Source organism: Pseudochaenichthys georgianus, chromosome 7 (assembly GCF_902827115.2).
Source record: "Pseudochaenichthys georgianus chromosome 7, fPseGeo1.2, whole genome shotgun sequence".
Taxonomy (NCBI): domain Eukaryota; kingdom Metazoa; phylum Chordata; class Actinopteri; order Perciformes; family Channichthyidae; genus Pseudochaenichthys; species Pseudochaenichthys georgianus.
In genome coordinates this window covers 10770950-10798801 of record NC_047509.1, presented here as the reverse complement: position 1 = coordinate 10798801, position 27852 = coordinate 10770950, and the positions used below count along the sequence as shown (strand labels likewise).

Below are 27852 nucleotides of genomic sequence, written 5' to 3'. Positions count from 1 at the left end.
AAACAAAGTCTTGGCTTTCAGAATATTAAACTTGTTTCGGCAAATTCAGGTGATAAATACAACTTTGAAGCTTGTAACGGCATAATTACAAGCAGAGAACGGAGTAATTTAACGTCACTGCAGGTTTAACAACAGCCGGTGTTTCTCGTGAGTGTTTTCCCCGGGAAACAAACACAATACGCACAAACGCAAACATACACAAACACACACTCGCGAGCTTCCCCCAGACCAGTAATCCAAACCAAAATATCTTCCCTTCGTAGTATAAATTCCACGGGTGGAGCTGTCAATTCTTCCTGGTCCTCCGGACCGCCTGGAAATCTCTTACCGGTACTAAGGACCGGGTAGGACCGGTGTTGCAGTATAACGTGAGTCATGACAACTGGCGATTTGTGATGGGTCGTTCGCGAACGATTCGTTCTTTTTGAACGAATCTTTGAAGTGAACGAGATGAACTGATTCCTCCCACAAAACGATTCGTTCGCTGTTCGCGAACGACGAACTTAAAGAACTGGCGGAAACAGTTCAGAACTGTTTCCTACAGTGTAGCTACTGTAATCAGAGCCTGAGCTCCGACACACACACACACACACACACACACACACACACACACACACACACACACACACACACACACACACACACACACACACACACACACACACACACACACACACACACACACACACACACACACACACACACACACACACACACACACACACAGAAGCGGGACATCCTCCTCAACCTGTCCACAATAAAGAGGACGGATACCTGAACCGTAGCGTCCAGCTAGCTTAGCGATAAATACACACAGCGTTGTATTCTCCTCCCCCTGTCGGCCCTAAAAGCTTCAGATGGTGGATACCTGAGCTCCATAGCGTCCCGCTAATGTGAAAAACACACACAGCGTTAGCGGGACATTCTCCTCCCCCTGTCGGCACTAAAAGCTTCAGAGGGCGGATAGCTGGGCTCCGTAGCGTCCCACTAGCTTAGCCGCTAGCTAAAGGTAAACATAGATGGGTACATACTATAGAATATGAATAAATCGTCACCGATGTAGAGGATATATCTTTGTATTCACTTTGAACTCGCCCAAATGGAGTTTAATGCTTTTGGATTTAAGCACATAGTCCATGCATGGGTTTGAAAGTATAACGTGCTAGCCTGCTGTAATACATCGTATAGTCAGGCACACATTTATGAGAGATTTAACAATGGCCAATTATATTTCTTAAATAATATGTAGCCTATTCCCAGAGCATAATTCATGGGGCAACAAGGTGAGGTGTAAAATGTGTTTTAATATCATAAATGTTACGCCAGCAAACTTCTTGTACGGACTTTGGCAGTAGTGAAGACTCACTGAACGAATTAAGTACAAAGACGAATCGTTCGCGAACGTGCAAATCACCAGAAGTCGTTCGCGAACCGGTGAACGAATCAGTGAACGAATCTTTCAAGTGAACTGAATCAAAAGATTCGTGTCCCCGAAGGGAATCGGAATTCCCATCACTACTGGCGATATTTTATTATTTTCGTCATAGGAATCCGGGGCGTGTACATTGAGGACCCATTGTTGACTTACCATGTCGATCGCCTCGTTTGTCGTTTACGTTCATCTTTTGCTATATCTGCCTTCCTAAGATCACTTTGATGGACATTCAGTACTCGTATGTGAGGTTGTGGGTGAGAGGTGGATATCGTGACGCTTACAGGGAGGTATCGAACATTACAAAGTAGGTGACTGTGTGGATGCCTGTTCAAAATATTGCAAACTTGAATAAATCATTTAAATTATATATTTGTGTCCGACTTTCATGTGTACATCGTTCTTAATGTGATGTATAGTAGCTCTGATAGCTGTCCATACCTTCAGACAGCCTAAAAGTAAAACACAAGTCGTTTATTCACAGCCCGAACGCTCATCGAGATGACTGGATCACTCATGACAGGTTGTGATCAGCTCCGATTAAATTGTGATATCAATGCTGTAGCTATTCTCCAGGGAGCACGTTTTTTTTTATGAAATACCTGTATCCCTCTCATCACAACAAGACTACACTGTGCAGGAAAAACAATTATATACATGAAAATAACCTTGATGCATGGGAATGAAACACACAAACTATCTTCCGTGGCTCTACTGATATGTCACAGTAACGGTCAACCACAGAAACGTAAGTCCAGCGGGGCACACGTTGAATACATATAATACAGTAGTTATATTATGCCTTTAAGCCTATATGTTTAACCCATAAGAACCCGGACCCATTTCTACTTTTGAGGAAATTAAGGGGAACGTCATTTAGACTAAATAGACCACCTAGAACACATTTATGACAAGTAACCCCCCCAGTGTGAAATATCTGAAATGTGACATATACGTCACATTGGGCTTTAATGGTAAAGTAACTCTTATTTATAACTTCATTAATGAGGATGATTTTTTTGGTTTACATGTGTTTGAACATACTTTGAATTGAATAATAAAGAATATGTTAACTAAATATAATTGAATCAGCTAAATTAACTGAGCAGATCATAATCATATTTGTAATTGTGCATATATGTCACTCCGGGTTTACTGTGAATGTTTAGGGTTAATGTCTTGATGTGACATCAGTGTCACAGCAATATTTATGCCATTAGTTTCATATCAATTTCATCAATAAATATTTCTACAACAGGTTATATGTAATCAGAATCAGAAAAGAGCCCAAGACAGCTTAATGTTTAACAAATTACATGTCATGTAAGCATTTGTATTCTTAAATGGCTTGAATGTTAACTTTAGCAACAAAAAACCTTTCCAAATGTAGCTAGTTATGTCACATGTGTTAGCCTGGCACATGGACATCTTGGACATGTTGTTATGGGAACACAAAAGCAAATGACAAGGACCATAACCCACCAGACTGTTCAGTGTGTGTCACTTAGGGACTTCATGAGATCAAAAAGGCTAAAGCTGTATAAGGAACTTTCCAGAACATTTAAAGTTCATGTGACACCTGTGTCTGCAATTCTGTCTGCCTTCCGTGTTGCACCATGAGGACCCACTGATATAAAATGCTTAACTGTCTAAGTTGCATGCACTTTTTGGAGGGCTAAGCGCAGCTTGACATATTTTTGGCTTCATTTATAGAAGGAAAGACAACAGTGATAGTTATGTTTCAGAATAACATTTATTGGAAATTGTTAGAACAATCTCACTGGTCCCCGACTTGAGCTTCAACATCAGGATCCATGTATCTGTGATCCTCTCCAGAATGGAAGTAGTCATCACATACAGAGCATCAACTAGTTCCTGAACAGTGTCCTTCACATGCTGATATCCAAGAGAGGGAGTCACACAGTCACAAGATGGAGGAATAGAAAGCAGTATTCAATGTTTACTTCAGACTAGCTCCACGTCAGAAATGAGCATGCTTGTCATATGTCTCTCTCCATAGAGGCTGAATCATCATGCTAATCACATAGCTATCATATGCCTCAAACAGTCCTGATGCTCTTCTAGGTCATCTCACATCCTGTCATGTTCACAGCTACAGCTGGGATACCTTTGTTATCATGTTACTCTCATACTGGAAGAGGACATTCAGGATTTTGCCAACAGAAATAATAAAGTGTGTGTGTGTGTGTGTGTGTGTGTGTGTGTGTGTGTGTGTGTGTGTGTGTGTGTGTGTGTGTGTGTGTGTGTGTGTGTGTGTGTGTGTGTGTGTGTGTGTGTGTGTGTCTAAGAAGTGCAGCCTTTACAAAAGAAATCTGCATTGACAGGGCTCCCCAACACAGTATGTGTGGTACCACATAGCGCACCCAGTGCACTCGATCTTAAAATAAACAGAAAAAAGACATGTTAGAATATTGACAAACATTTTACATCACTCATCCAGAGTAAGCAGTAATGACGTTGTTTACATTTCATTAAGCAAGCAATGTACAGTTTTAGATCTTAGCTGTTTTCCTTTCTGTTCAGAGTCCATGCTCAGAAGTTTCTTCAACTGCTCCAGTGTCCTCCCATAGTGCAAAGACATGCAAGTTTGGTGAATTAAAGTAAACATTTATAATATCTGTTATAGAGAGTGTTCACCCAGTGATGTAGAGGTAACCAATCCAGGGTGTATCCCAGTCTTCCAGCTAAATGTTGGTCAGGAAATAAATACAACTTATTACCCATTCATCAAGGTTATTTTCATGTATGTAATTGTTTTTCCTGCACAGTGTAGAGTCTTGTTGTGATGAGAGGGATACAGGTATTTCATAAAAAAACGTGCTCCCTGGAGAATAGCTACAGCATTGATATCACAATTTAATCGGAGCTGATCACAACCTGTCATGAGGATCCAGTCATCTCGATGAGCGTTCGGGCTGTGAATAAACGACTTGTGTTTTACTTTTAGGCTGTCTGAAGGTATGGACAGCTATCAGAGCTACTATACATCACATTAAGAACGATGTACAAATGAAAGTCGGACACAAATATATAATTTAAATGATTTATTCAAGTTTGCAATATTTTGAACAGGCATCCACACAGTCACCTACTTTGTAATGTTCGATACCTCCCTGTAAGCGTCACGATATCCACCTCTCACCCACAACCTCACATACGAGTACTGAATGTGCATCAAAGTGATCTTAGGAAGGCAGATATAGCAAAAGATGAACGTAAACGACAAACGAGGCGATCGACATGGTAAATCAACAATGGGTCCTCAATGTACACGCCCCGGATTCCTATGACGAAAATAATAGAATGTCGCCAGTTGTCATGACTCACGTTATACTGCAACACCGGCACACTTTCACCACTGAGGACACCCCATCTATTCACCCAGAAAAAATGCCCCACGAGGACGAATTTGGTCGTTTGCGTTACTGTTTAGTGTCATATAGACCGTTCGGCCACACGAGGACGACCGAATATGGCACTAAACGACTGAGGAAACGACAACGGGTCCCAAGGTGGATAGAAATGCATACGCCACTCTCTGGGGGGTCAAACGGCTCCGTGTATGCGCCCTATACGGACATTTTCAGATCACTGATAGTGATTGCGCAATAGCCCCGCCTCTCCCCACCTCTTCTGCTCACCTCCGCTTACCCCGCGCCAGTGCTGAAGTGTTTCGCCACCAACAACAACAACAATGGCGGATCGCAGAGTTGCTATCGTGCTCCGGACGCTATTGACCATGCTACAGTTGTTTGTGCAACATCTACAGCAATAATGATGAGGCAATAGCCCCGCCTCTCCCCACCTCTGCTGCTCACCCCCACGTCAAAGTAAACTGCACCCTGAATTCAGATTATTTATCTTTCTCTCGCGAGTGAAGTCTAATCTGACAGGACGGAGACACGCAGCTCTGCTCACCTGCAGCTCCTCCCGCTGCAGCAAAACACACACTTCAAGTCAGATCATCACCCTTAGCTATTTTAATTACCTCTCAAACTCCCTAAACTAGTTATAAATATGTTTATGTTTACAGTCGGCCGGGTCACTGATTACTGGATGAGCTGCTGCATGAGACAGACACTGACGCTGTCTGAAGAGAGGGAGGAAAAAGAGAGGCTCCGTGTATTTTATCATTATATTATATAGAGTCGTTATTCATTTGTTTTAAAGCTTAATAAATAACAAAGAAGACCTTTGACCGGCACTTTTAATCTAATTTTATCCGGAAGATTTCAACTTTAATACACGCTGACTGGCGAAAAACTCTGCCCGGTTCCCTCGGCCCCCACCGCGGAGAATAAACAGAAGGGCAACCATGACAACCATGCTTCTTCGCTGCTTTTGTGGAGGAAGTTACAGCGCCACCTACAGGCTCCTGCATATGTACTGCAGCTTCTCCAGCGGTTGGAGCTAAACGGAGCGGTCTCGTGTGGGCAGACACTATCCGGATAATTATTGCATGTGGACGGAAGCCGTTTGCGATTGCGTTTGCGTTAATCCTATGCGTTTAGCCGTTTTCGTCCTCGTGGGGGCGCAGCCTTACTTTTAGGCTGTCTGGAGGTATGGACAGTTATCAAAGCTACTAAACATCACATTAACAACGATGTACAAATGACAGTCGGAGACAAATACATATTTGAAATGATTTATTCACGTTTGCAATGTTTTGAACAGACATCCCCAGTCACCTCATTGTCATTTTGTAGTCCTCGCTGTACGCGTCTGGATATCGGCATCGCAACCACAACCTCACACACTGATACTGAATGTGCATCAAAGTGTTCCTATGGAGCCAAATATACCAAAAGATAAATGTAAACAACAAAAGAAGCGATCGAAATGTGTATTTCCTGGCTATTCGACAATGGCTCCTCAAAGTACACGCCCCATTCCTACCGTTAACGTAACGTAACGACTTCCCCGGTGTAACCAGTTAAACGGTAACAACTGCACCAGTGACAGACTGCTGATAGCATTGTTACTGCTATCTATTTGCACTAACCGTCCACGATGAGGCCTGTCTGTGTCCCACAAAGACATTTATGTCCTGAAGAGTTCGACTCGGTGACTTTATCTCATCATCTACAGGCAGAGTGTGAGACCACCTCTCCAGGTAAACCCTCTGTTATTAAGGCACAAACTGTAAGCCCCGGGGATACCAATTCATCAGTATGATATTTAGTTCTGAGTCTCGGGGATACTGCGCTCTGACAACAGGACAATACTACACCACGTGTTCACGGTATGAATGTTCCTCCTGGCTCTCGATGCCAATTCATCAGTATGATATTTAGTTCTGAGTCTCTCTGGGGTTTCCACTGGCCAGATTGCAGAATGAATCAGTTGGCATAGACTCATACAACAGCACATTGATGAGAGTGAGGAAGTGCAAACAGATGAAAGCTTTTTTCCCCTGTATGTTTGATGAATGTTTGTGATTAAATTATCACTGAAAACTCAAGTCTCGTGCTCTGTGTCTTGTTATTGTGCAGAAGAGTTTATTCACCATTTTACCTCAGGCGTCAGATCTGAATTGAGGATTAAACAAAAAAATATTTCTTATTTCCACATGGTCAAATAAGGTTAGATTTCTATACTTTTAAACCTCCATTAGGCATGTTTTGAATTGTGGGACATGTTTTCTTGTTAGCAGATCTGTATCCGTTTTCGTTCACGAGTGATGTTATTGAGATACATTTAAAATGATTTGATGTACATGCAGCAGATATAAAAATGTTCTTTTACACTGCTTTAAATCTTTTTCTGAAATAAACGGGCTTGATTTGTATTTCAAGGGGACTTGGCTTTTGGGGGGGATAAAGAAACACTAAATCTACATTAAAAGCCTGACACTGCATAACAAAATTAACTTTACCATAATAAACCTGCTCATCATTCTTCAACTGAGCAGGCCTTCTAATAGTGAAGCATAAACTCAGACCTATTGTGCTGCTATATATTCAGAAAGGGTTATATTATGACGAGTGCAGTTGTCTCTGGTGTCAGAGAGCACTCCACAAACATAACAAATGATAAGGGAGATGAGAACAGTTTGTATTGTAGGGGCTTATTTGAAGAAAACGTTAAACCTGCAAGAGACACTGACATTATAGGTTATTCTAATTATATATGGTGGTGATATTACAGGTCATGATAAGATGACATGTCAGCCTGGAGGTTTCAAAAAAACTCTTCTGAGGTGCCTCACAAATGACACGGGTTCATTGTGTTGATTAACGGCCCAAACTGCCTGAAAGAGCAGCATGCACTTGACGTGCACAGTTTCAATGTTGATTTTAGAGTAAGGGACAAAAAAACATTGTAATGTTGTAAAGTAAACGCAAGATTAGCTGCTGAATGACTCATTGTAAAGATCCAAAGGACTAAAAGTCTTGTTTTCAGTCAGTGAATAACCTATTTATTCTACTTTATCAACCCATGTCAGTGTGTAAAGCTATAATTCTGATCCAAAAGCTCTTTAAAGGTGATGTATATGAGTGGAAACACATGCAACACACCTCTTTAGAATATTTCAACACGACCGCACAAATGCTACTGTTTAGTTTAAGCAAACATTTACACTCTCGATTTCTCTTTCCCACTCCTGCACTCCCTCCCAACCAGTTATTCAACCTTTCTGATAATAGTTTTTTAACCTTTCAAAGCAACTTTTAAAGGTGGGGTAGGTAAGTTTGAGAAACCGGCTCGAGATACACCTTTTGTTATATTCCATGGAATGCTCTTAACGTCCCGATAGCAATGAATATCTGAAGTGCTTTGACAAAAAATCCTTAAAAAAATGTCATCTGTGGAAGCCGTAGTGCTGTACAGAGCCCGACAGATGCTTATCTCTCTAGGGCTCTGGTATTGTAAAAAGCACGACCAATCATCTGAGCCGGCCCGGCTAAAATGACTGGATGGCCTACCTGCCTGTCAGCCTTCCATCTCGGCACAAACTTATCTCGTGCCCTCATTGGTCATGTGCGCGTTCGTGTGTGTTGGAGGAGGGGCTCTGTAAGGAAGTGGCAGATTTTTTCCGGTTGTGTATTTTCCAATTCTAGCGCACTCAAGCTGGTTTCTCCAAAATTACCTACCCCACCTTTAACATTATTTTCCTGTGGATGATTTATTGATATTTTATGAATACTCTAGATATCACGTCCTTATATAGCAAGCCTTTCTGATGTCATATGAGTTCAGAGTAAGAAAATTCACACTGATCCCACAATAAGATCTTAATAAGATATCTGTATTTCAGTGACATATTATGCAACATATTAGTCTTTAGGCTATTTTTACTCATCCTTTTTTCATATTTTGAGTCCCCAAAAAGGTCCTGATAACTCTTGTTTTCACCATGGTAATTTACTTTCATTTCCTTTCCAGAAAAACACAACACTACTATTTGCTTAAAGTTGGCTCAAATAAACAGTGGAGCAACGTGATAGTGTTCGTCGAGTGTAACACTTCATTACGTTTTATTGTATTGGTCTAAACTGCTCCTCACCTTTTACACACAACAGTGCACTTTTACATAATAACATCCATGGATCAGATTGAGATTTTATATATTTATCTAAAAATAGTTTTGTGTTCACACATTTTGAACATGCTTTTAAAGACTCGTTTGGTGCCCCCATAGCTCCCCCCAGGCTGATAAGACTTCCCTAGGTTTGTCTACTGAAGAGAATCACCATGCAAATACTACTTTACGGCCCCAGGTCATTATTTAGTAGGCACTTAAAGTTACCTCCCTCCTTGGGACACACCCGTTCTTTCAGAATTGATATGTCACGAAGGCACTGTGTCCCTTATACGTCAAACACCAGGTGGGAAAAAACAGTGTTCAGATAGTTGGAGTGAAGAGAGAGTGAAGCAGATCCAGCTGTGAGTGCTGCACACGAGACACATCTGCACATCCTCACCTAGGGGCAACATAGAAACACAGGACCCTGACTTTAGGAACAGCTGAGGAGACGAGCCAGGCAGAGCTGAGAAGAGTCCTCTGCAATTAAAACTCTGCTGAAAATAACACAACAAGGTAAGACAGTTCACAACAAGACTCAAAATAATTGGTTATTACTGCTGCTACTATACTACTGTTAATACCACATGATAGTATCTGCCACTTGCAGTGCTACCACTTCTTTGACCATGAAACATTCAAACCAATAGCTAAGTAAAAGTAGGAAACCTTTCTGGAACTGTAAGGTGCTCTTTCCCAAATCTTCATTATGACATACAGCTTTTCCTGTTTGCGGGGTCAAAATGTGAACGTCCTTTCTCACAGAGCTTTAAATGGATCATGAGAGGTTTTAAAGTGGGAAATAGTTTGTGTCATGTGCTGTTTTCATTGTGGAGCTGTGTGTTCCTTAAAGGTCTATCTAGGCATTAACAAAATATCTTTGGCTTCAAGTGTCACAAATCAACTCTTTAATGTCACACATGCACAGCCAAATGTAGACTAGTATTAAGAAGCAGACCCTGTGTTACCAAGCTAAGTCCCAACGAACTGATCTACTGCTTCAATGTTGGTGCTGGTTCATGTTATGCTTTTCCCTGTACGGTTTTACATACATTATTTCAAATAATTACAATAATTTATTTTAAACAGTTGTAGTAATCTCAATAGTTACACTGCCATGGCTCACTGGGACACTTCATTTCAATAACACAAAGCCATTGCTAATATTTTTAGAATAAAACGTATCTTTTTTAAATTTAACAATTCATACTGCTGTAGAAAAAACCTATGGAAAAAAGAGCCAAAAAAAGCCCTCTTTTCCGAGTTTAATTTACTAAACGATTCATGAATTAACATATATTATATTTCTGGTTGCTCATGTTAATTCTGTATATGGTTAATGCAGAGTCAGTCACAATGTAGAAGTTATATTACATGTATTTAATGAAAATGTATCAAACTTAAATTGATGTCTTTTGAAACTGGACAATAATCACCTGTAGGCAAAACATGTTTTCCCCCTTTTATTATCTTAAAAGCATATTTATAATTGGATAAAAGGCCATAATCACATTTTGTAAGATAAAAACCTGTAACAACACACACACACACACACACACACACACACACACACACACACACACACACACACACACACACACACACACACACACACACACACACACACACACACACACACACACACACACACACACACACACACACACACACACACACACACACACACACACACACGCACACGCACACGCACACGCACACATTTTTGCTGAAATACACACATTAACTCACAAAGGTGTGTAGTCAAACAACATTTGTCCAAAGAACAGTGGAATGCAACTATGAATGACCACAGCTTTTCATATCGACTCTATGCCTCTCATATCAGTTTGACTGCTATCTAAAGAGGTGTAAAATATAATTCAACAAATAATAGACTTCTTTAATGAGCCTGACGCTTTCTTTTGAACACACAGAAATATATTTCCCAATAAGAAAGGATAATCTAGAAGTAACCATTTTGGTTTGTTTATAATTATTCATCTCCTGTTTTGGTAATCCTGCCACATTATATGCATTCAACACAACTCTCAAGATAACTTTTCTGGTCATTTTGGAAAATTAATAGGTTATCCTTAGGCAGTAAATACCCGTAATTAAGCTCATTATTGTCATCAGTGCCTCCCCTTGTTGTACAAACATACTTAAGCAACTTTATCAGTTATTTCTAATCCCATTTTATCCAACAACTCCAACAATAATCCAACTTTTGAGTGATTTATCACACCACCTCGCACCATGTGCCATTGTTTTGGACCGAAGACCAGTCACTTCATTAACAGTCTACCTTTCAGTACTCCATTCTCAATGTTTACCTATATTCAGCATAATGAGTCTGGTCATGCAGGTACTTTTTTTACACATCTCTTGTCATGCATTTTTGTCTTTTGGGATGTTATATATACTGTTTTCTTTTCTGCTGAGAGCAGTGGAGGAGAAAAGGCAAAAAGCTATACGGATTAAATAGATGCGTATCACTTGAAATGAAAACAGGAGTATTATTTGTCAAATCAAATACTGACATACCGAACCACTCCCAACCCAGTGAACTGTTCTCTTACTCATACCTTGCTGAATACGCTCTAGCGACTTATCTCTTATCCACAAATGATGTGTCCCACCCTTTATCCAACCCCTCTATTCTATCAAGTTTTTATAAAAACATTTATCAATTTAAAGACCTGATATTCCAGGAAAATAAGCACTGGGTGTTACATTGAGATACTATCCAGACCTTTCGAAATGTCACTAAGACAAAAACATTTATTTTGTATTAGTTGTTTGAAAAAAGGTGTGATTTCATGTCTTTATCTGTAGTTATTATCTTAAAGGTGGGGTAGATTGCTTTGTGGTATTGTTGATTGATGGTGAAATTAACGGTAAGTGAGGTCAGAATTCAACATGCTGAACTCCTTTGGCCTTGATTTTCTTTCAGATTCAAACGTGAATCAGAATGTACTTTTTTGAGTTACTTCGATACACAATGAAATTCAAACAAATAATTTAGCTTCCATTTTAGCAAACACACTGGCTCCACTTAGCAAAGCTGGAATGACAGATTCCTTACTTCAAATATATACGTCCCAGCTGAGCAAATACCTTGGAACAAATAGCAAGCTTATTTTTAGGACTTTTACTATTTAAATATTGAGCATGTGGGCAGGGTAGCATCAGTGCAACTCTGTCAATAATGAAAATGTCAGGGTAGGGTGTAGAGCGCTATAGAAATAAAATATATTATTATTATTATTGTTTAAGATGTCATGACAGGTCTTTATTTTTCTCACAGTTTTTTTAACAAACATGAGCATGGGGAGTCCAGGCTGTGAACACACTGCATACTCACCTCTGTACATCAGCCACCCGCACGCCCGGATAGCCTGGCTGGACGAGGCGGACGACATCAAACCCCCCCGCAGCTTGTTGGGGCTTCCTGAGCTCAGTTGGACGGGGGTCTACCTCCCCCGCAACAACATATTAGCTATGGAGGAGAACCCCAGGGTGCTGAGGATGACAGAGTCTCCTGCCGCTCCCCCATCCAGGACACTTGAGGTGAGCCAAGCCAAGCCAGGCCAGACTCAGACCCCCTCCTATGAGATGGAGGGTCAGGTGGAGGAGCACTGTCTGGAGCAGGTGCAGACCATGGTGGAGTCAGAGGTGCTGAAGGATGTCGACACGGCTTGCAAACTGCTCAACATTGCACCAGGTAGGCCAGGATACTATATAACATATGCAATATTATTATTATTATTAATGTGCTATGATAACGTGCAATTACGTATCTGCCACTTTTCACTACTAAATACAGGTAATATTTACATTAATCATGTGACCGTCTACGTTTCATGTTTCCTGTAGATATTTAATTGCTCTTTTTACTGCAGTTTTAGTGTACAGTTTTACTATTATGCTGCTGTGTTTATTTTATTTTTGTAACTCTGGCACAACAATTTCCTTCGGGATAAATCAAGTCTTATCTTATACAATTACTGTCATTAAAATAAACCAAAAAGAGGCATTTGAATAGCTGTTAGCAAAAGTTGTAGTGCTGATAAAATACAAAAGCATTCATTGTCTGTTGCTCTCACACCAACAGAGTGAGCATCAAAGACCCGGCCCACCTTGTGCAAACGTTTCAGTTGACAGACGATCATCTTCCCTTCTCATGAACTTTATTTAAACATACAGTGCATGTGTGGTTATTTGCTCTGTAAACATCACACTTCTTAGGAAACATACATGAGGGTCATCATGTCATTTCACATCATTTGAAATAGTTAGCCAGTGAATTGAGAGTAGCATGATTACATTATCGATAAAAAGACATGTTGTTTTAAATGGTGACAAATAAAGCAACAAAGGCCAAGATATCCTGACTTTCTGTGCCTTACGGGTCAGATTTAAGAAAGACAGAAGCATTCATTTCCCATAGTGCAACTAATTGCATCTTTATGATTAAAATGTGTAGTTTGTGAGCCTAAAATGAAAAGTAAAACATTTAAGCCGAAGAAGAATCTTACAAACGGTTTCCTTTAAAGCTGAGTCTTCTTTGACTGAAACAGACTAAAACCAGTCGTGTGGTCTTGACTCTAAAACGAACTTGATTATTCAAACAGCAGGTTTAGGTTTGTTTCTCTGTTTCTTAAAATGTTCTTTCTTTGTAATGTAAGGTTAATCAAACGTTTGACAATTGTTCTAACTCTTAAATCAAGAATAACGCAATTAAAAAAGAAAAAAAACCTATATCTGTTAACGCCCTATTGGACTGAAGTTGTTATACCATGTGGTCTGACCTTGTGGTGAGTTGTGTGAAATAAACTCTTTGGGTTTCCCTCTTCAGACCCGCTGGACTGGAGCTGTGTGCACGTTCAGAAGTGGCTGCTCTGGACCGAGCACCTGTACAGGCTGCCGCAGGTCAGCACCTTGTTTCAGGAGATGAACGGGAAGGATCTGTGCTCCATGACAGAAGCAGACTTCAGACAACGCTCTTTGCAGTTTGGAGACATGCTGTATGCTAATCTGGACATCTGGAGATCTGGTAAGAATAACAGGAACATGTGGAAATGAACCTTCATCATCTCTCAAGTTATGCAAATAAGGAAAGTGTAATTATGATGCAAATGAAGTGTGACAAAGAGCTCCTAAGACTTGACTTTAAGTACTGTGTGTGATGTAAACAACTCTTTATTGTCTGCTTGTTTAGCTGCAGCAATGAAGGAGCGCTGCCCACCTGAAGACAGAACATCTGGTACGCTCTCATTTATAACTAGATTTTTAACTAACTAACGCAATGATTTCTCTAATAAAAAATACTGAGGTAAAACCAGGTGAAGTTTTCTGAGAACCTCTTCTTCTCCAGCAGCTGATGATGACTCCTGGTCAGATTTGATAAGGAACTACACCAACCAGCCCATACACCTGTGGCAGTTCCTCCGAGAGCTGCTCCTAAAGCCTCACGACTACAGCCGCTGCATCCGCTGGCTTAACAAGGAAAAAGGTAAGGTGATGATTATGAAACATGTATTTAATGTTTGAGAATAAATGCAAAACTGGGAATTAAACTAAAGTGACATGAAAGAGAGAATAAGCTCATTTGTTTTGTTGCCAAGAGTTAGATGAGAAGATCAATAGGTAGGCTACCTCTGTCACGCCTGTGCGCTAAATATAGATGTTAAGTAACTTTAGCTTAACATAAAGACTGGAAGAGAAAGAAACGGCCAGTCTGGCTCAGAAGGAAAATAATCTTCTTCTTCAATGCAAGTCTCCGGGCCCAGCCAATAAATAGTTCAGTTTGTAGGCCTAACCCCTTATAAACCATAACTTACTTTTCATGTCGTTGGTTGAATGGCTTAAACACACCAATTCTATTTAGCTGATGAGCTTGACTAGCTTTTTCCCTAGCTTTGTTTCCTACATTGTTTAAGCTAAGCTAACTGTCTCCTGTCCTTGGTTTAGCTTTATGGGTGGTATCTATCTTCTACCTTCTCAGAGTGGTTTCTATACGCACACCCTGCTGAAAAGACCACTTCAAAATCTATACTGAGTACATTTTTGTTTCCTCCTTCCAAAGGGATTTTCAAAATAGAGGACTCAGCTCTTGTGGCCAGGCTTTGGGGCATCAGGAAGAACCGCCCGGCTATGAACTATGACAAACTTAGTCGCTCCATACGCCAGTACTACAAGAAGGGCATCATCCGAAAGCCTGATGTTTCACGCAGACTGGTCTACCAGTTCGTCAAACCCGTTTGATAAACCAAATATTTGCTGGACATATAGTAGAAGTAACATACACCTTGAAGGTGGTTCATTCATTGTACAACATGTTTCATTTCAACTGTAAAGACTGCCTACTGAACTATGCACTCCTGCCTATCATAACTCTATTTTATAATTCTTTATACCGATTATATTTAATTTGTCTTTAGCACTCTTGTTGAAATGTAATTTTGGTGTGATGGACTTATATTTGAAATAAATATTGTTAGTTTGCTTTCTTCCAGAGAACTAACAGATATGTATATCACTCTTCATACAGTGTAGCTGGTGCTAGCAGTCAGCTAGCTTAGCACAAAGACAGGAAATGGCCAGTCTGTTTCTGCCAAAGGTTAAAAATCACATGCCTGTGAGCACCTTTAGTACTCAATATTTAAAACTTGAATCTTGTTTTCTTAGTGAGTTTGACATGTAATGGAGGTTAGGTAGGCTACATTGGACATAGCTAGGCTAGCAAAGCTAACTAGCTGCTTGTTTCAGCTACAAATGTAGCATGCATACATTGAAGTGAGTGGTGTTAATCTTCTCATCAAACCCCAGCCAAGGAAGAAAGCTATTTATTCCCAAACTGTCAAACTAATCCTTTAAATTCTCCTTTTCTTTGTACAATGACACTTTTTTGTTATTCCTATTCATACTAATGGCGCATTTCCACTGCAGGGCCTTGCACGGCTTAGTACGGTATAGTTAGGCCTTGGTAGGCCAGGCTAACTTTATGCTGCGTTTCCATTACAGTTTAGTAGCTGGGGCAGTAGCTATAGTAACGCAGTGTAGGCGGAGCCGTGACGTCATCTTCAATGCGAACCACAAAACCAACATCAGCCGTTAGCTGTTAGCACTCACAGCTCCTCATATCCGTTCAGAAACTAGACAAAAGTTAAACAAGTACAAACCACCGACTGTCTATGTCATGGCAAATACAGTCGCTGGTTTATTTATGTCTGTAATAGGCCGTTGTTGTGAGTGTGGACGGTCGGACCATATACTGCGTTAGCTTAGCCGATCTCCATTCAGAAAACACGCATTTAAAAAGGTTTCTCGCCTGCCGTCTGTCTGCAGACTTGTCAAAGCATCAATTCATGGTTTTTACTAACCGGTATCAGTATGTTGTTACTTCGGCATCATTTTTAAACGTGTATTACCTTTAAATCACAGTAAAATATGTTCATTTTGTTGTAGTTGTAGCCCCCTTGCCAGCGATTCTCTCTGACCATTCAGCAGTCGAGAGTGTTTACGTCACTAGTTTAGCATATTCAGCCCGGTAAGAACCTCGATTTTGGAGGGCCAGAAAAAAGGTCAAAAAGTAGCCCTGCCCTGAGCCTTAACTACCCCTAGTGGAAAAGCAAAAAGAACGGGCCTGGTTTGGCACGGCACGCTTAAACTGTGCTACGCGCTGCAGTGGAAATGCGCCATAAATTGCAGCGCAATTGCCAAAGTAAATGAATATTTAAATAAATCTGCCCTGATGGATATTCCTTTTTTACATTTCTATCTTTGGGATTATGTTCAGGATCCAGAATAAAGCAATTTATAACCAATTTTCGTCTCTTGTAATAGTAATAATATTATACATAACACGAGCTGTCCATACAAAAAACACACGGACACTAACCTTTGCTTTTTTCAACAAACTTGTTTCCCCTTTCAAACCAATATCGCAAAAATATCGACACCATCACAACAAATCTGAGTCGGGTTTCTCATCTCTATTTTCATTATTATCTGTGATCATAATCATCTTTATGCATATTTAAATGAACTTCTTGTTACATCAAGATGAACAGGCACTACACCAGTTAGGAGATCAAAGTACATCACTAACTATGAACATACATCTTCTAGACCTCTAATATAGGGTTTCCACAACATGAGCTGCTGTCCCCTGTGTGCATAAGGAAGGGATCATCAACATAAAAAAGCATTTACATGTACACCTTTTACTGCCTCAACATGGTTAGGTCTCATTTTTCAACTCAACACAGTTGTACAGTTACAATAGAATATAATCTTTAAATTACATCGTCATATACAAATCTGACAGCGTGGGATAACGTCACGCTTGTATGATACACTGACAATTCCATTGCAATGAAATTCATACGATATATATCTATTATTTAACATGTTTCCATTGCTGATATTTTAATGAATCACATTTACATGTATAACACAACATTTTGTCTTAATAGTCAATCACTTGCAGTTTTTTTGGGAACTTTTTTTTTTTCTTCCTTACATTACATAACTCATACGCACTCGATGAAGAAGTTTTCCCCCAAAATATTAACCTGGTAATGTGGAGCATGTGTTTGAATTTGCGTGTTTGTGTATATCTTGTATTAAATGTATGTGTATTTAATATGTATGTGTGTTTGTGTGCATACGCGCATCAAGGAAGTGGGACAGTTTAATGATAGGAGTCTTTTTTGCCATGCTGGACAGCTTTACCCTAAGACACAACTTGTGAGCTGGTGATGTGTTTCTCCTCATGTGTGAGACCCAAACCTGTCAAATCCTGTTCCAGACACAGAGCTAAACACATCTGACTGCTGTTGGTCCAGTGACACTTTAACACTTCTACTTATAAAAAGCATCTCTCCCATCTAATCAGAGATTTAGGTGCAACCCTTTGCATGATAACTCACTTAACATCAGATGCAAATTCCTGCTATTACTTAATTTCTATGTAGCAAGATTTTAAAAAATAACCATGTAATGCACTGTGCAAGAGTCATCTTCCAGGCAGTGCAATACTGGTGACAAATGTATTCCCTGTGTCATTGTGCGGTGTTTTGCGGACAAATTAAGTTTGGGTGGATTCTCACTGAAGCTGTTGTGATATGTAAAGTTATTGCATGGAGAGAAAACAGAAAGGTGATGGTATTGGGGCATTCTTTGGCTCAGCAGGGAAACGGACCACATAACTAGTGCTTTTTGCTAGGTAGGGCTTTACTGTAAATGACGGTGGAGAACCATGTTTAGACAACATGCCCTCTTTCAAGCCCAAACATACATTCATGTCCTGTTGAAGAGGCTTCGATCTTCAGACAACCGTCAGCAGTACAATAACATGCCTCCATTGGCCTCTTGCTCTGGTCAAATGTGCTCGGCATTGTTCAGAACCCATCTCCTAAAACCCCAAGAAGATGACTTGATCCGGGTTCGCTCAGAGGGAATGTATCGTGTTTCTTGTAAGCAGTAGTGAATTAAAATGAGACCTGAATCACTGAACCAAGAATGAAAGCTTCTGCAGAAACTGTTTCCTTTCCTTGGATTGCATGAAGATGATATTGTCAATGAGGTTGTGATGCTAAGAAAAGAAACATGTCAAAAACTAAACAAACAAACATAAAATCAGTTCATCAACAAGCTTCCATTCATGAAAACAGAAGCATGTCCAGAAGATTGTGATGCTAAAAAATGACTTCTGCATTTGCAGTAGAAGTGTTGCATCAAGTTGAAGCCGTAAGAAGGCTGCAGGATTCAGGGAATGCAAGTTTTTTGCATAGCACATGCTGCTATGCAAGTTCAGAAACAGTTAAAACACATAGCACTGCACACACCGGAAGAGAGGTTGGACCAAATCACAAAGAAAAACAAAAAAAACCAGAACAAAAATAGAGGATACTGTTTGTGGTGCTTTAACACTACACAGTATTCCAGATGTAAGAATGACGACTGACCACACACAGCATTAAAAATGCTACACAGAAATGGCATCACACTGTATATACACAATGCAGGTTAGAGAAGCTCGTCTTTGTCGGATGGGTATAACTGATTATATTATCTTCCCATTTTCACAAGAGAAACGACTGCAGCGTACTGCAAGTTTAAATAAGCTGCATTATACCTTAAATACAGCTACACAGAGAAGCAATGTGTTCCTGCACTGACTTGATGGTATAGTTGAGTGTGTATATACTGGAATAACTGCTGCTCCTGTTTTTAAATGTGAAAGTCCACCCACCCCAAATGCTGGATAAAATATATTATACTGATATATTGTCTTTTAGGTTACTAAGTTTTTATTTAGGCAAGACTGCTCGGCGCATCTGTTGGGCAAGGGATGTGTTGCTCTTAAGTCTCTGGTTATGTGCGGGGTGCGATTGGACGGGACAGTTCAAGCTGCTTCCAATGCCGTGTCCTTGTCCAGTAACGCGGCTAGATTGGCTCGACGTAATTGGCCGGGTACAGTCCCTCTCGGCCAGTGTCCAAGCGACCTCTACACCAGCCTTGCTCATCTTCATCCTCAGTCTTGGTCAGTTCATCACCTGTGAAGGAGACACCACTCCGTAATCAACACGCAGTCCTCTGTCAAAAAGTGAATGTAAACCTCAATTATGATATCTGTGAATACCACTCCATACAGTCTGTTTTTCTACTTTATCTTAGGGCAAAACTAAGGGCATGAGTCCAAATGAGTCTCAATTGGCACATCTCTGTACTAAGACTTGCTTTTTTGAGTGCATAAGTGCGTCACACAGAGAAGTAGGGCAAAATGCAGTACCCAGATTGTGCACTCATAACAGTAAAAAAGTTTGAACGTAAAAACTATAAATGATAGCCATCTTGGCTACGTAACAGAAGTGGAGGAACCAGCAGCGGTTGCTCAATGCACTATACAAGTATATATGCAAGTGTTGACAGTATAAAACATGGCAGTGCACTGACGGAAATTGAGACAGGGAACAGGTTTCTCGCATTCCCAGAAAAAAAAGACCCATAATTTTTTTCTCTTAATCATTTGGATTTTGCATATTGTATCTAGTTACTTAAGAAACTGTTTGACATTATGGAAGTGTTTGTTCACATGTACGCACAATACTTTGTTTGATTCACACATGCACAACTACATGTGTGACCCAATACAATTCCTGCCACTGGTTTCATAATTTCATAAGGAGAAAAAGCCCCAAGAAAATCAGCAATATGACAAAAAAGTGCAAAGAAGAAGAAGACCGATCGCAAGTTAACATGGATTCAGACAGGCAGGCTTCTAAAGATTATAAAAATCAGCTTTGCAAATGAGAAAGTAAGTGCATCTAGTTATTTTTTAGTGCAAAGCTTGTTTTTAAGTTGTTGCTCATGTCACTGCGTCACTATTTCCACACACCAGCTCCTTAATTGGGGGAAAGTGCCTGTAATTTGTTTTCCATGTGGCAATTATTGACTAATTACTGCTATCTTCTAAAGAGGAAGGGAGCTTAAGAATAGAAAATAGGACAGACTTAAACATTTTTGACCACCTGTTTTATGTCATCTTATCTTAAAAGTCCTGTCTCCAGGGTTCTTTACTATACTTTAATTAGATCATAAATTAATGGATGGACTGTAATATGGTGGACACTGTTTGACATCAGAACTCCTGCTCGTCCCGTGTCTCTCTGAGTCCTGACTCTCCATTGCTACAGAAGTTTCCCTTACAGGCACCACATCATATTACTTACCGGCTTTGAAGGTGAGCTCATCCTGTTCCTGGCCTTCATAATCATACAGAGCACGGACGCGGACCCCGGCCGCGGCCACGGTCACGGCCACAGCCACAGCCACGGCCCCGACCACGGCCCCAGCCCCGGCCCCAGCCCCAGCCCCGGCCACGGCCCCGACCCCGGCCCCTTTCCCAGTGCTGGAATCATCTTCGAAAGAATTCCCGTTTCCGCCATTTTCGTTGCCAGAGTAAGAAGCGGGCTGCTCATCATCGGACCACTCAGTCGAGTAAGCTTGGTTTTTTTCATAGCTGCTCACACTGGAGGATAGAGGAAATGCAGGGAGAGATTTATTTGAAGAGAAAACAAATCACATGAAAAGGTCAAACCAATGATGAATTGATCTTGTAATAAGTAGTGTCAGTGTAGTTCCTCTGTGCCACAGATCTAACTGATTTAAAACACATCAATAAAACTCACTGTTGCCTTGGGAGACATTCTCCTTGTTATCATGAACATGGGAACTGTAGCTTATTCAGAATTGATCCCACAAGCATCATTCTGCTGCTGCCAATACACACTATTATGCTAAATCTGCACCTACAATGAGTCCCAAACATAAACACTATTTACTCCTGTTTGAGTGTCTTTGTTTTGTGCCTTAAGATAAAATAAAAGTGTATCAGTGAGACCCATTTTTAAATGTATTTATTATGAACCAATGGGCAGGACAGGGGAAGTCATAGAAGACTAACGCAACTATGAGATGCAGAATACATTAAAGAACAGTACAATAAGAGACTTATTCTGCTGAGATGCACCACAACAAAATATTCTGTTCATATCTGATTTGAATCCTTCAATAATCTATTTATACTATACATTTCAACCAATATTCTTATTTATGTTATTCTTTCATTTTCACATACTTATTTGTAAACCTCCTCTTTCAGTAAAAAATATTTATTGTAACATGTATGTATATATTTTAACATTAGTAGTAGTATTGAGTAGAATCCACATTTTACATTCAAATGTCTTATTGATCTTATAATTTCTCTAGGTTTTCTATCTATAATTGAGAAACCGTAACAGTTCCCAAATTCCCCCCAGGGGTCAATAAAGTATTTTTAATTATTTTTGACAAACACTCAAATATATTAGTATTACCAATCTAATCTTTCAATGATTTCAAATAATGTCTTCACTTTATTCAATCTAATAATGAAATGTGTGGGCATGATATATGTTCATAATTAAATAGAGTGCTTCAATGTGATCATAAAGATGTATTACTGACCTGCTCCGGTCACCAGGTGGAGCCACATGGTCGGTGCTCGGAGTGGGTGGGGCTCCGTCTGGCTTCTTCTTCTTTGGAGGAGCACTGGTCTGGTCTGGGTTGTATTCCTGGAGATGAGAATACAAACAAGGGGTAAACTTACAATAAAGAATAGTAATAAAGTAGAGTAGAGGTATATAGTGTTTGTGTTTATGACAGTATAGATATTTCACCTCGAATGCAGGCCAGTTCATATGCATGTCGGGGCCGTGGTTGTTGCTGAACCACTTCAGGTCCTCTTGTGTGTTTGCACCCAGGATCGTGCGCTCCAGCTCTCTGTATGTTGCGGCATAGCTGAGGAGAGGAAAGTGGAACAAATACTGACAATGAAAGTGCCAGCAGAGACGCGGGGGGGGGGAGGGGCTGCCAATTTGGCAACAGAAGCCACAATGGAGCTCCAAATCTGGGCTGAGAGGGATCCAACATCGGGTCCTGACAAAACTGAAGTGTCTCCTTGAGTTTTCTGCTGAAGCCCTCAACAGATGAAGTATTTGGTCTGATTCAGCCTAATAATCCCTGACAAGGATATATTTGTTCATGTAGCCACACAACCTTAATATGAGGACATGTTCATGTAGTTTTCTGACCGTATTTAGGGGATGAACCATATGACTGGGTTTCTTATAAAAATACAGTGACAATATATTCATCCTCAGTCTGTTGTATTATTCAGCTCAGAGCACAACATGATCCACATTTTTTTCAAACATTAAAATAATAAAAAACAGAACATTAAATGATTCAGTAATCCTAAAAGAATAGTTAAGCATGATTGATTAATGTTTCATTGAATTAAATTCAAGCCAATTTCATATTGTCTAGAGTAGCTGTGGTGATCAAGATCGAACTGAATAATGATAATGGCTTCTGCTCATAATGCTAAAGGGTGGTAAGTAATGTGTTACTTTAAGTCCTTATTTCAAAGTAGGTTATTGCATTTGTAGAACATGATACTCAGTTGCGCAGGGCAATACTAGTGAGGTCATAAAGCGCTAAGGAGCGGTATGAAATAGTTATTAATGAAACATATTCAACGTGAAAAATGACACCAGTCAGGATTAAGTACAACGCAATCCCTTTAAACATCTTGATTCATGACTGCAAATGAAGGGAGGTCTGTTAAAGGATCATTCAAAACCTCATTAACTTTGGGTTGGCTTTGTTGTTGCCTGAGGGTTAAAAACAGCACAAAATATGACAGGCTTTCACTGTGAACACAATTCAGTTTGGCAGAAACGTCATTGGCTGAATAATCAATTAATTAGTGCTGTGAGACTCGACGCTAATGAGAAATGCATGCCTGGTTGAGAAGTGTGTTGAGATTAATCAGTTTGAAGTGAACTGTGCTGAATGTGACACAACAAATCAAGATAATCCATTATAAATTGTGTTTGCAATGTGATTATTTCTGATTGAAGGTACAGGTACAGTATGCGATCATGCTCAAGGAATTATTAGCCGTATTGCACACAGTTTAAATAGGAATTCACTGAAAATACATATGAAAGAGTGGGAATAGAGAGGTTGAGTGCAGCGGTAAGACTAACAGCTAACTCACATATCAGGGAAAACAGTCAGTGAACCTATCCAGCATCTCTATGAAGCCGTAATAAAAGGGTCTCTTTCCGCCCCGCTAACCTTGCGTTCTCTGTGAGGTTGAGATGGCGTTTGATGTCCAGCAGGGCCTCCTTGAGGAAGGTCAGCCTCTTGACCTCATGCTGCTGGCACTGGTCAAACACCTGCTCCATGCACTCCATGTACTGCGCGGTGCACTTATTCAGCTCCTCCAGAGACTTCTCATACTTTTCTTTAGCCTGAGACAGAAAACAGAGAAAGCAGAAAACTGAAGCCTCTGTGGAGAAAAACCCAGCATGGTCGCATTATTTATTATATTTAAAGAGCTGGCTTATTTGTTATTTGATATTCTGGTAATGCATTATCCCAAATGTATGTAATCAATCAAAATGAGCAACTAGTACGGGCAATGTTGCGCCAAAAATGTTCTGTTCTCCAAAAATACTAACATCACAAATATGAAAACCCACTTTTCCTTTCACACTGCATTTATCTATCACTACACAACACCTTACATTATTTATATAGGTAGGAATATGTCAAAATAACATGAAAAACAGCCATTTAAAACCGTGCCAGGGAACTAGTACAAAGCATAAGAAAGAGCCTTGACCAGCAAAATAAGACACACGCAGAAACCTCTTTGTTCTTCACTCGCCTGAAATTAAACCAACTAAAATACTTTCATCTTTCCGCTTCGTACCTTCTGTGAATCCTGTTTGCATTTGTCCACTTTCTCGTGGAGTTTCTTCTGCTGGTCCGCGGTGACAGAAGCCTCCGTCTTGCCGTTGGCCTCTCGGGCCGCAGCCAGCTTCTCCTCCTTGCAGGCCATGTGGTAAGTCTTCTTAGCAGCCTCCATCTGTATGACCGAACACAGGCAGTGTCAGAGTCTCATATACATTTGGTCACCAAACAAAAAGAAAGGCATGGTTCCCCCTGTATTTTATTTATGACCATAAAGTCAAGTTTAATAATGATCGATAATATTTTAATCGTTTAACCTTTATTAGAATTATTTGTATTACTATTACTTTTTATTTCTGTTGTACCTATATGTTCACTTGTTTAATGGGGTTTTTATTGTTGCATCGAGTCAGTTATTTTGTGTCGTATCTGTCGGAGATAAATAATTATTTATTTGATTTGATTTCTATTATCATACCTTTTACCTCCTTGTGTCTGTTAACCTTATATATATATATATATATAAATGTTATATGTTGCTGCATGTACCTGTAAAGTTCTTAACAAATAATCTGAGGGGAATGTCTTGTTGTTTATTTTTAACTTGTGATGTGTCCTTTTGTAAAGCACGTTGAGCTGCATGTGTTGTATGAAAAGTGCTATATAAATAAAGCTTTATTAATATTATTATTATTATAAGTGAATGGATGTTGATTTGACAAGATATGAACAGAAGAACCAGAAAGCAGCTGGTAATGAGGTGAGTACATCTTCTAACACCAAGAACAAAATGATGATTGATGTTGAGGATGTGTTTCCATCGCCCTCACCTCCTTGAGCTTTTTGGCCCAGGGTTTCTGAGCCTTCTTGAAGCCTTCCTCTGCCTCCTTGGCCTCCTTGAAGCCTCCGATCATCTGCTTGTGATAGGCCTCCTTCTGCCAGTTCTTCACTTTCTCCACGTCCTCGTTCACCAGGTTGTTCTTCACATCTTGGTGCAGCTCGCTCACCTTCTCTGCCTCGGTCATCACAGCCAGCCAGGCTCTCTCCACAGAGCCGTACTGCGGGCCTGCGGCCGAACAAAATGATTTATTCCAGATCAAACATTCAGAGCAATAAGCAGCAGTCAAATATTACCACAGAGCTTACACTAAACTGTGTAAACGGAGCTCTGGCAAATTGAAAATCAGCGTAAGGTACATTCATTTGTTGAGGTTTATATTTTATTGACCCAAATCTCCCGTGCTGACCTTTCTCAATGAGCTGTCTCCACCTCTTGGACCATGCAGTTAGCTGATCCCCGTAGGATTTCTCTATCTTGGCACGCTCCTGCAGGCAGCCCATGAGGTCATTGCAGAGCCGATGGCCATCATCAAATCTCTTGACAGCACGTTTGTAGTTCCCCACCTGAGAACAGGGATAAAGAGGTGAAAGGAACAGAAAGCACATATTTCTTAACATATATGATATCACAGGGGCAAAATACATGGATCGGATTTTGAAGCGTAGTCGTGGGGGAGGGGGTCTGCAGTTCGGTGGACTAAGGATTGCACCACTGCTTTTTGCAGATGATGTGATTCTAATGGCTTCATCGGACCTTCAGCACTCACTGGATCGGTTCGCAACCGAGTGTGAAGCGGCTGGGATGAGGATCAGCACCTCCAAATCTGAGGCCATGGTTCTCAGCAGGAAACCTGTCCACTCCAAGTAGGGAATGAGTCCTTACCCCAAGTGAAGGAGTTCAAGTATCTCGGGGTCTTGTTCTCGAGTGAGGGAACAATGGAGCGTGAGATGGGCCGGAGAATCGGAGCAGCGGGAGCGGTACTGCAGTCGCTTTACCGCACCGTTGTGACGAAAAGGGAGCTGAGCCAGAAGGCAAAGCTCTCTGTCTACCGGGCCATTTTCGTTCCTACCCTCACCTATGGTCATGAAGGATGGGTCATGACCGAAAGAACGAGATTGTGGATACAAGCGGCCGAGATGGGTTTCCTCCGCAGGGTGGCTGGCGTCTCCCTTAGGGATAAGGTGAGAAGTTCGGTCATCCGGGAGGGACTCGGAGTTGAACCGCTCCTCCTTCGCGTCGAAAGGAGCCAGTTGAGGTGGTTCGGGAACCTAGTAAGGATGCCACCTAGGCACCTCCCTAGGGAGGTGTTCCAGGCACGTCCAGCTGGGAAGAGACCAAGGGGTAGACCTAGGACCAGGTGGAGGGATTATATCTCTTCGCTGGCCTGGGAGCGCCTTGGGACCCCCAGTCAGAGCTGGTTGATGTGGAAAGGAAAGTTTGGGGCTCTCTGCTGGAACTGCTACCTCCGCAACCCGACCACGGATAAGCAGGAGAAGATGGATGGATGGATGGATGGAGGGGCAAAATAAGTGTACAAAATATAAAGAATATTCAATAATATTCAATAACTTGAACGTTTTTTCTGTACAGAATGGTTGTGCATAAACCACCACAGAAAACAGGCAATGGTTTCCTGATTCTAGGTATAGGCAGATCTTTCATACCCTATAATGGATGTTAACCAACAGTGAATATTTATCCTGAAACATATAGTCAAATAAATATATGATATGCACATTAAAAAGCTTTTCAGCAATATTTAATTTCCAAATATATAAATAAATATAAAAACTAAATATTTGACCATTAGCATAATTTGCAGACATAACAGCATTCAGGATCGGATTGCCTTTTCTGTTAGATCTCGCCACCTTAAGCAATACCGCTTTAAAAGAGCCATGCCAGGCTCCGCCTCCTCAGTGCCTGCAGGGGGCGTGAGCTCATGGTGCATGATGAAGGGAGGGTAGTGAGGGGGGGGGGGGGGATGCTCGTGCCTGTGCATGTGTAGTTATGCAATGACATGGGCTTGTGTTTGTGTGTGTGTGACTGCTTTAATCCTCTTGAGGGGTGTAATGCAGGCAGACAGATTCTTAGGGATGGACGTCGAGGTAGAGACAAATATAAACAGAATCCACACACTGCATATGTATGTGCTGTAAACACGAACAGTCATCCATACATCATCACATGTAGGAGATCCTGTACGGTGTGTTCTCTGGCTGCAGCGCTGCGCTCTGATTGGTCCTGACACGAGCATGCATGTGTGATTACTGTTTGAGATGAGAGAGCTGCAGGGAGGCAGTGAGACAGGTGTGTGACGGTGTGAGTTTCGGCCAGTGCCAACTCACACAAACAAAAACATGCAGGTGGACTGGCACCGCAGATAAAAACACGCCTGAGCTCTTGATTTGCACTGTGTGGTGATGATCTCATCCATCACTGCGCAGTATATCAAATATCAACGTATCTGATGAGGACATTTTAGAATAAAAAATGTTTCCTGGTATTTCTACACCATGAGCTGAGCCTGGCTGAGTTGTTGGTATACAGATGCTACAGGCAGGTGCATGTGCTGAAAGGCCCCTCAGAGCGACTGCTGACTGAAGCCCTTTGTGTCTCCGTCTAAGAGCCTTGACACAAAGAAGACTCTGTACTGAGGGAATTCATTAATGCTCATTTGGGGTGGGTCAAAAGTACACACGCTGCATCTCAGCA

The 27852-nt window shown here is 40.8% G+C and overlaps 2 protein-coding genes across 5 annotated transcripts in view; one reads left to right on the top strand and one right to left on the bottom strand.

Annotated features, from left to right (window-relative positions):
* The first annotated feature begins 12305 nt into the window (after positions 1 to 12305).
* On the top strand, positions 12306 to 15245 carry LOC117449797 (SAM pointed domain-containing Ets transcription factor-like). The gene is made up of 5 exons (XM_034087684.1): positions 12306 to 12702; positions 13837 to 14034; positions 14200 to 14244; positions 14356 to 14493; positions 15067 to 15245. Exons 1-5 carry the CDS (start codon positions 12306 to 12308, stop codon positions 15243 to 15245), a joined length of 957 nt encoding a protein of 318 aa, XP_033943575.1.
* A 1720-nt stretch (positions 15246 to 16965) lies between these two features.
* LOC117449212 (protein kinase C and casein kinase substrate in neurons protein 1-like) overlaps positions 16966 to 27852 on the bottom strand; it is a 47870-nt gene continuing 36983 nt past the window's right edge. For all 4 annotated transcript variants that reach the window (XM_034086696.1, XM_034086695.2, XM_034086697.2 and 1 more), the window contains 8 exons: positions 25544 to 25700; positions 25127 to 25362; positions 24316 to 24471; positions 23676 to 23851; positions 22211 to 22331; positions 21999 to 22105; positions 20720 to 21018; positions 16966 to 19543 (listed from right to left, as the gene is read on the bottom strand). In XM_034086696.1, coding sequence (XP_033942587.1) covers positions 19434 to 19543; positions 20720 to 21018; positions 21999 to 22105; positions 22211 to 22331; positions 23676 to 23851; positions 24316 to 24471; positions 25127 to 25362; positions 25544 to 25700 — 1362 coding nt within the window. In that variant the 3' untranslated portion in view covers positions 16966 to 19433. The remainder of the gene's footprint in view (positions 19544 to 20719; positions 21019 to 21998; positions 22106 to 22210; positions 22332 to 23675; positions 23852 to 24315; positions 24472 to 25126; positions 25363 to 25543; positions 25701 to 27852) is intronic.

Excerpts from the sequence above, each read along its gene's own strand:
- LOC117449797 (XM_034087684.1), top strand. The coding sequence starts at position 12,306 with ATGGGGAGTCCAGGCTGTGAACACACTGCATACTCACCTCTGTACATC. Across the intron at positions 12,703-13,836 it reads ACTGCTCAACATTGCACCAG|ACCCGCTGGACTGGAGCTGT; the intron begins GTAGGCCAGGAT and ends TTCCCTCTTCAG. Across the intron at positions 14,035-14,199 it reads TCTGGACATCTGGAGATCTG|CTGCAGCAATGAAGGAGCGC; the intron begins GTAAGAATAACA and ends CTGCTTGTTTAG.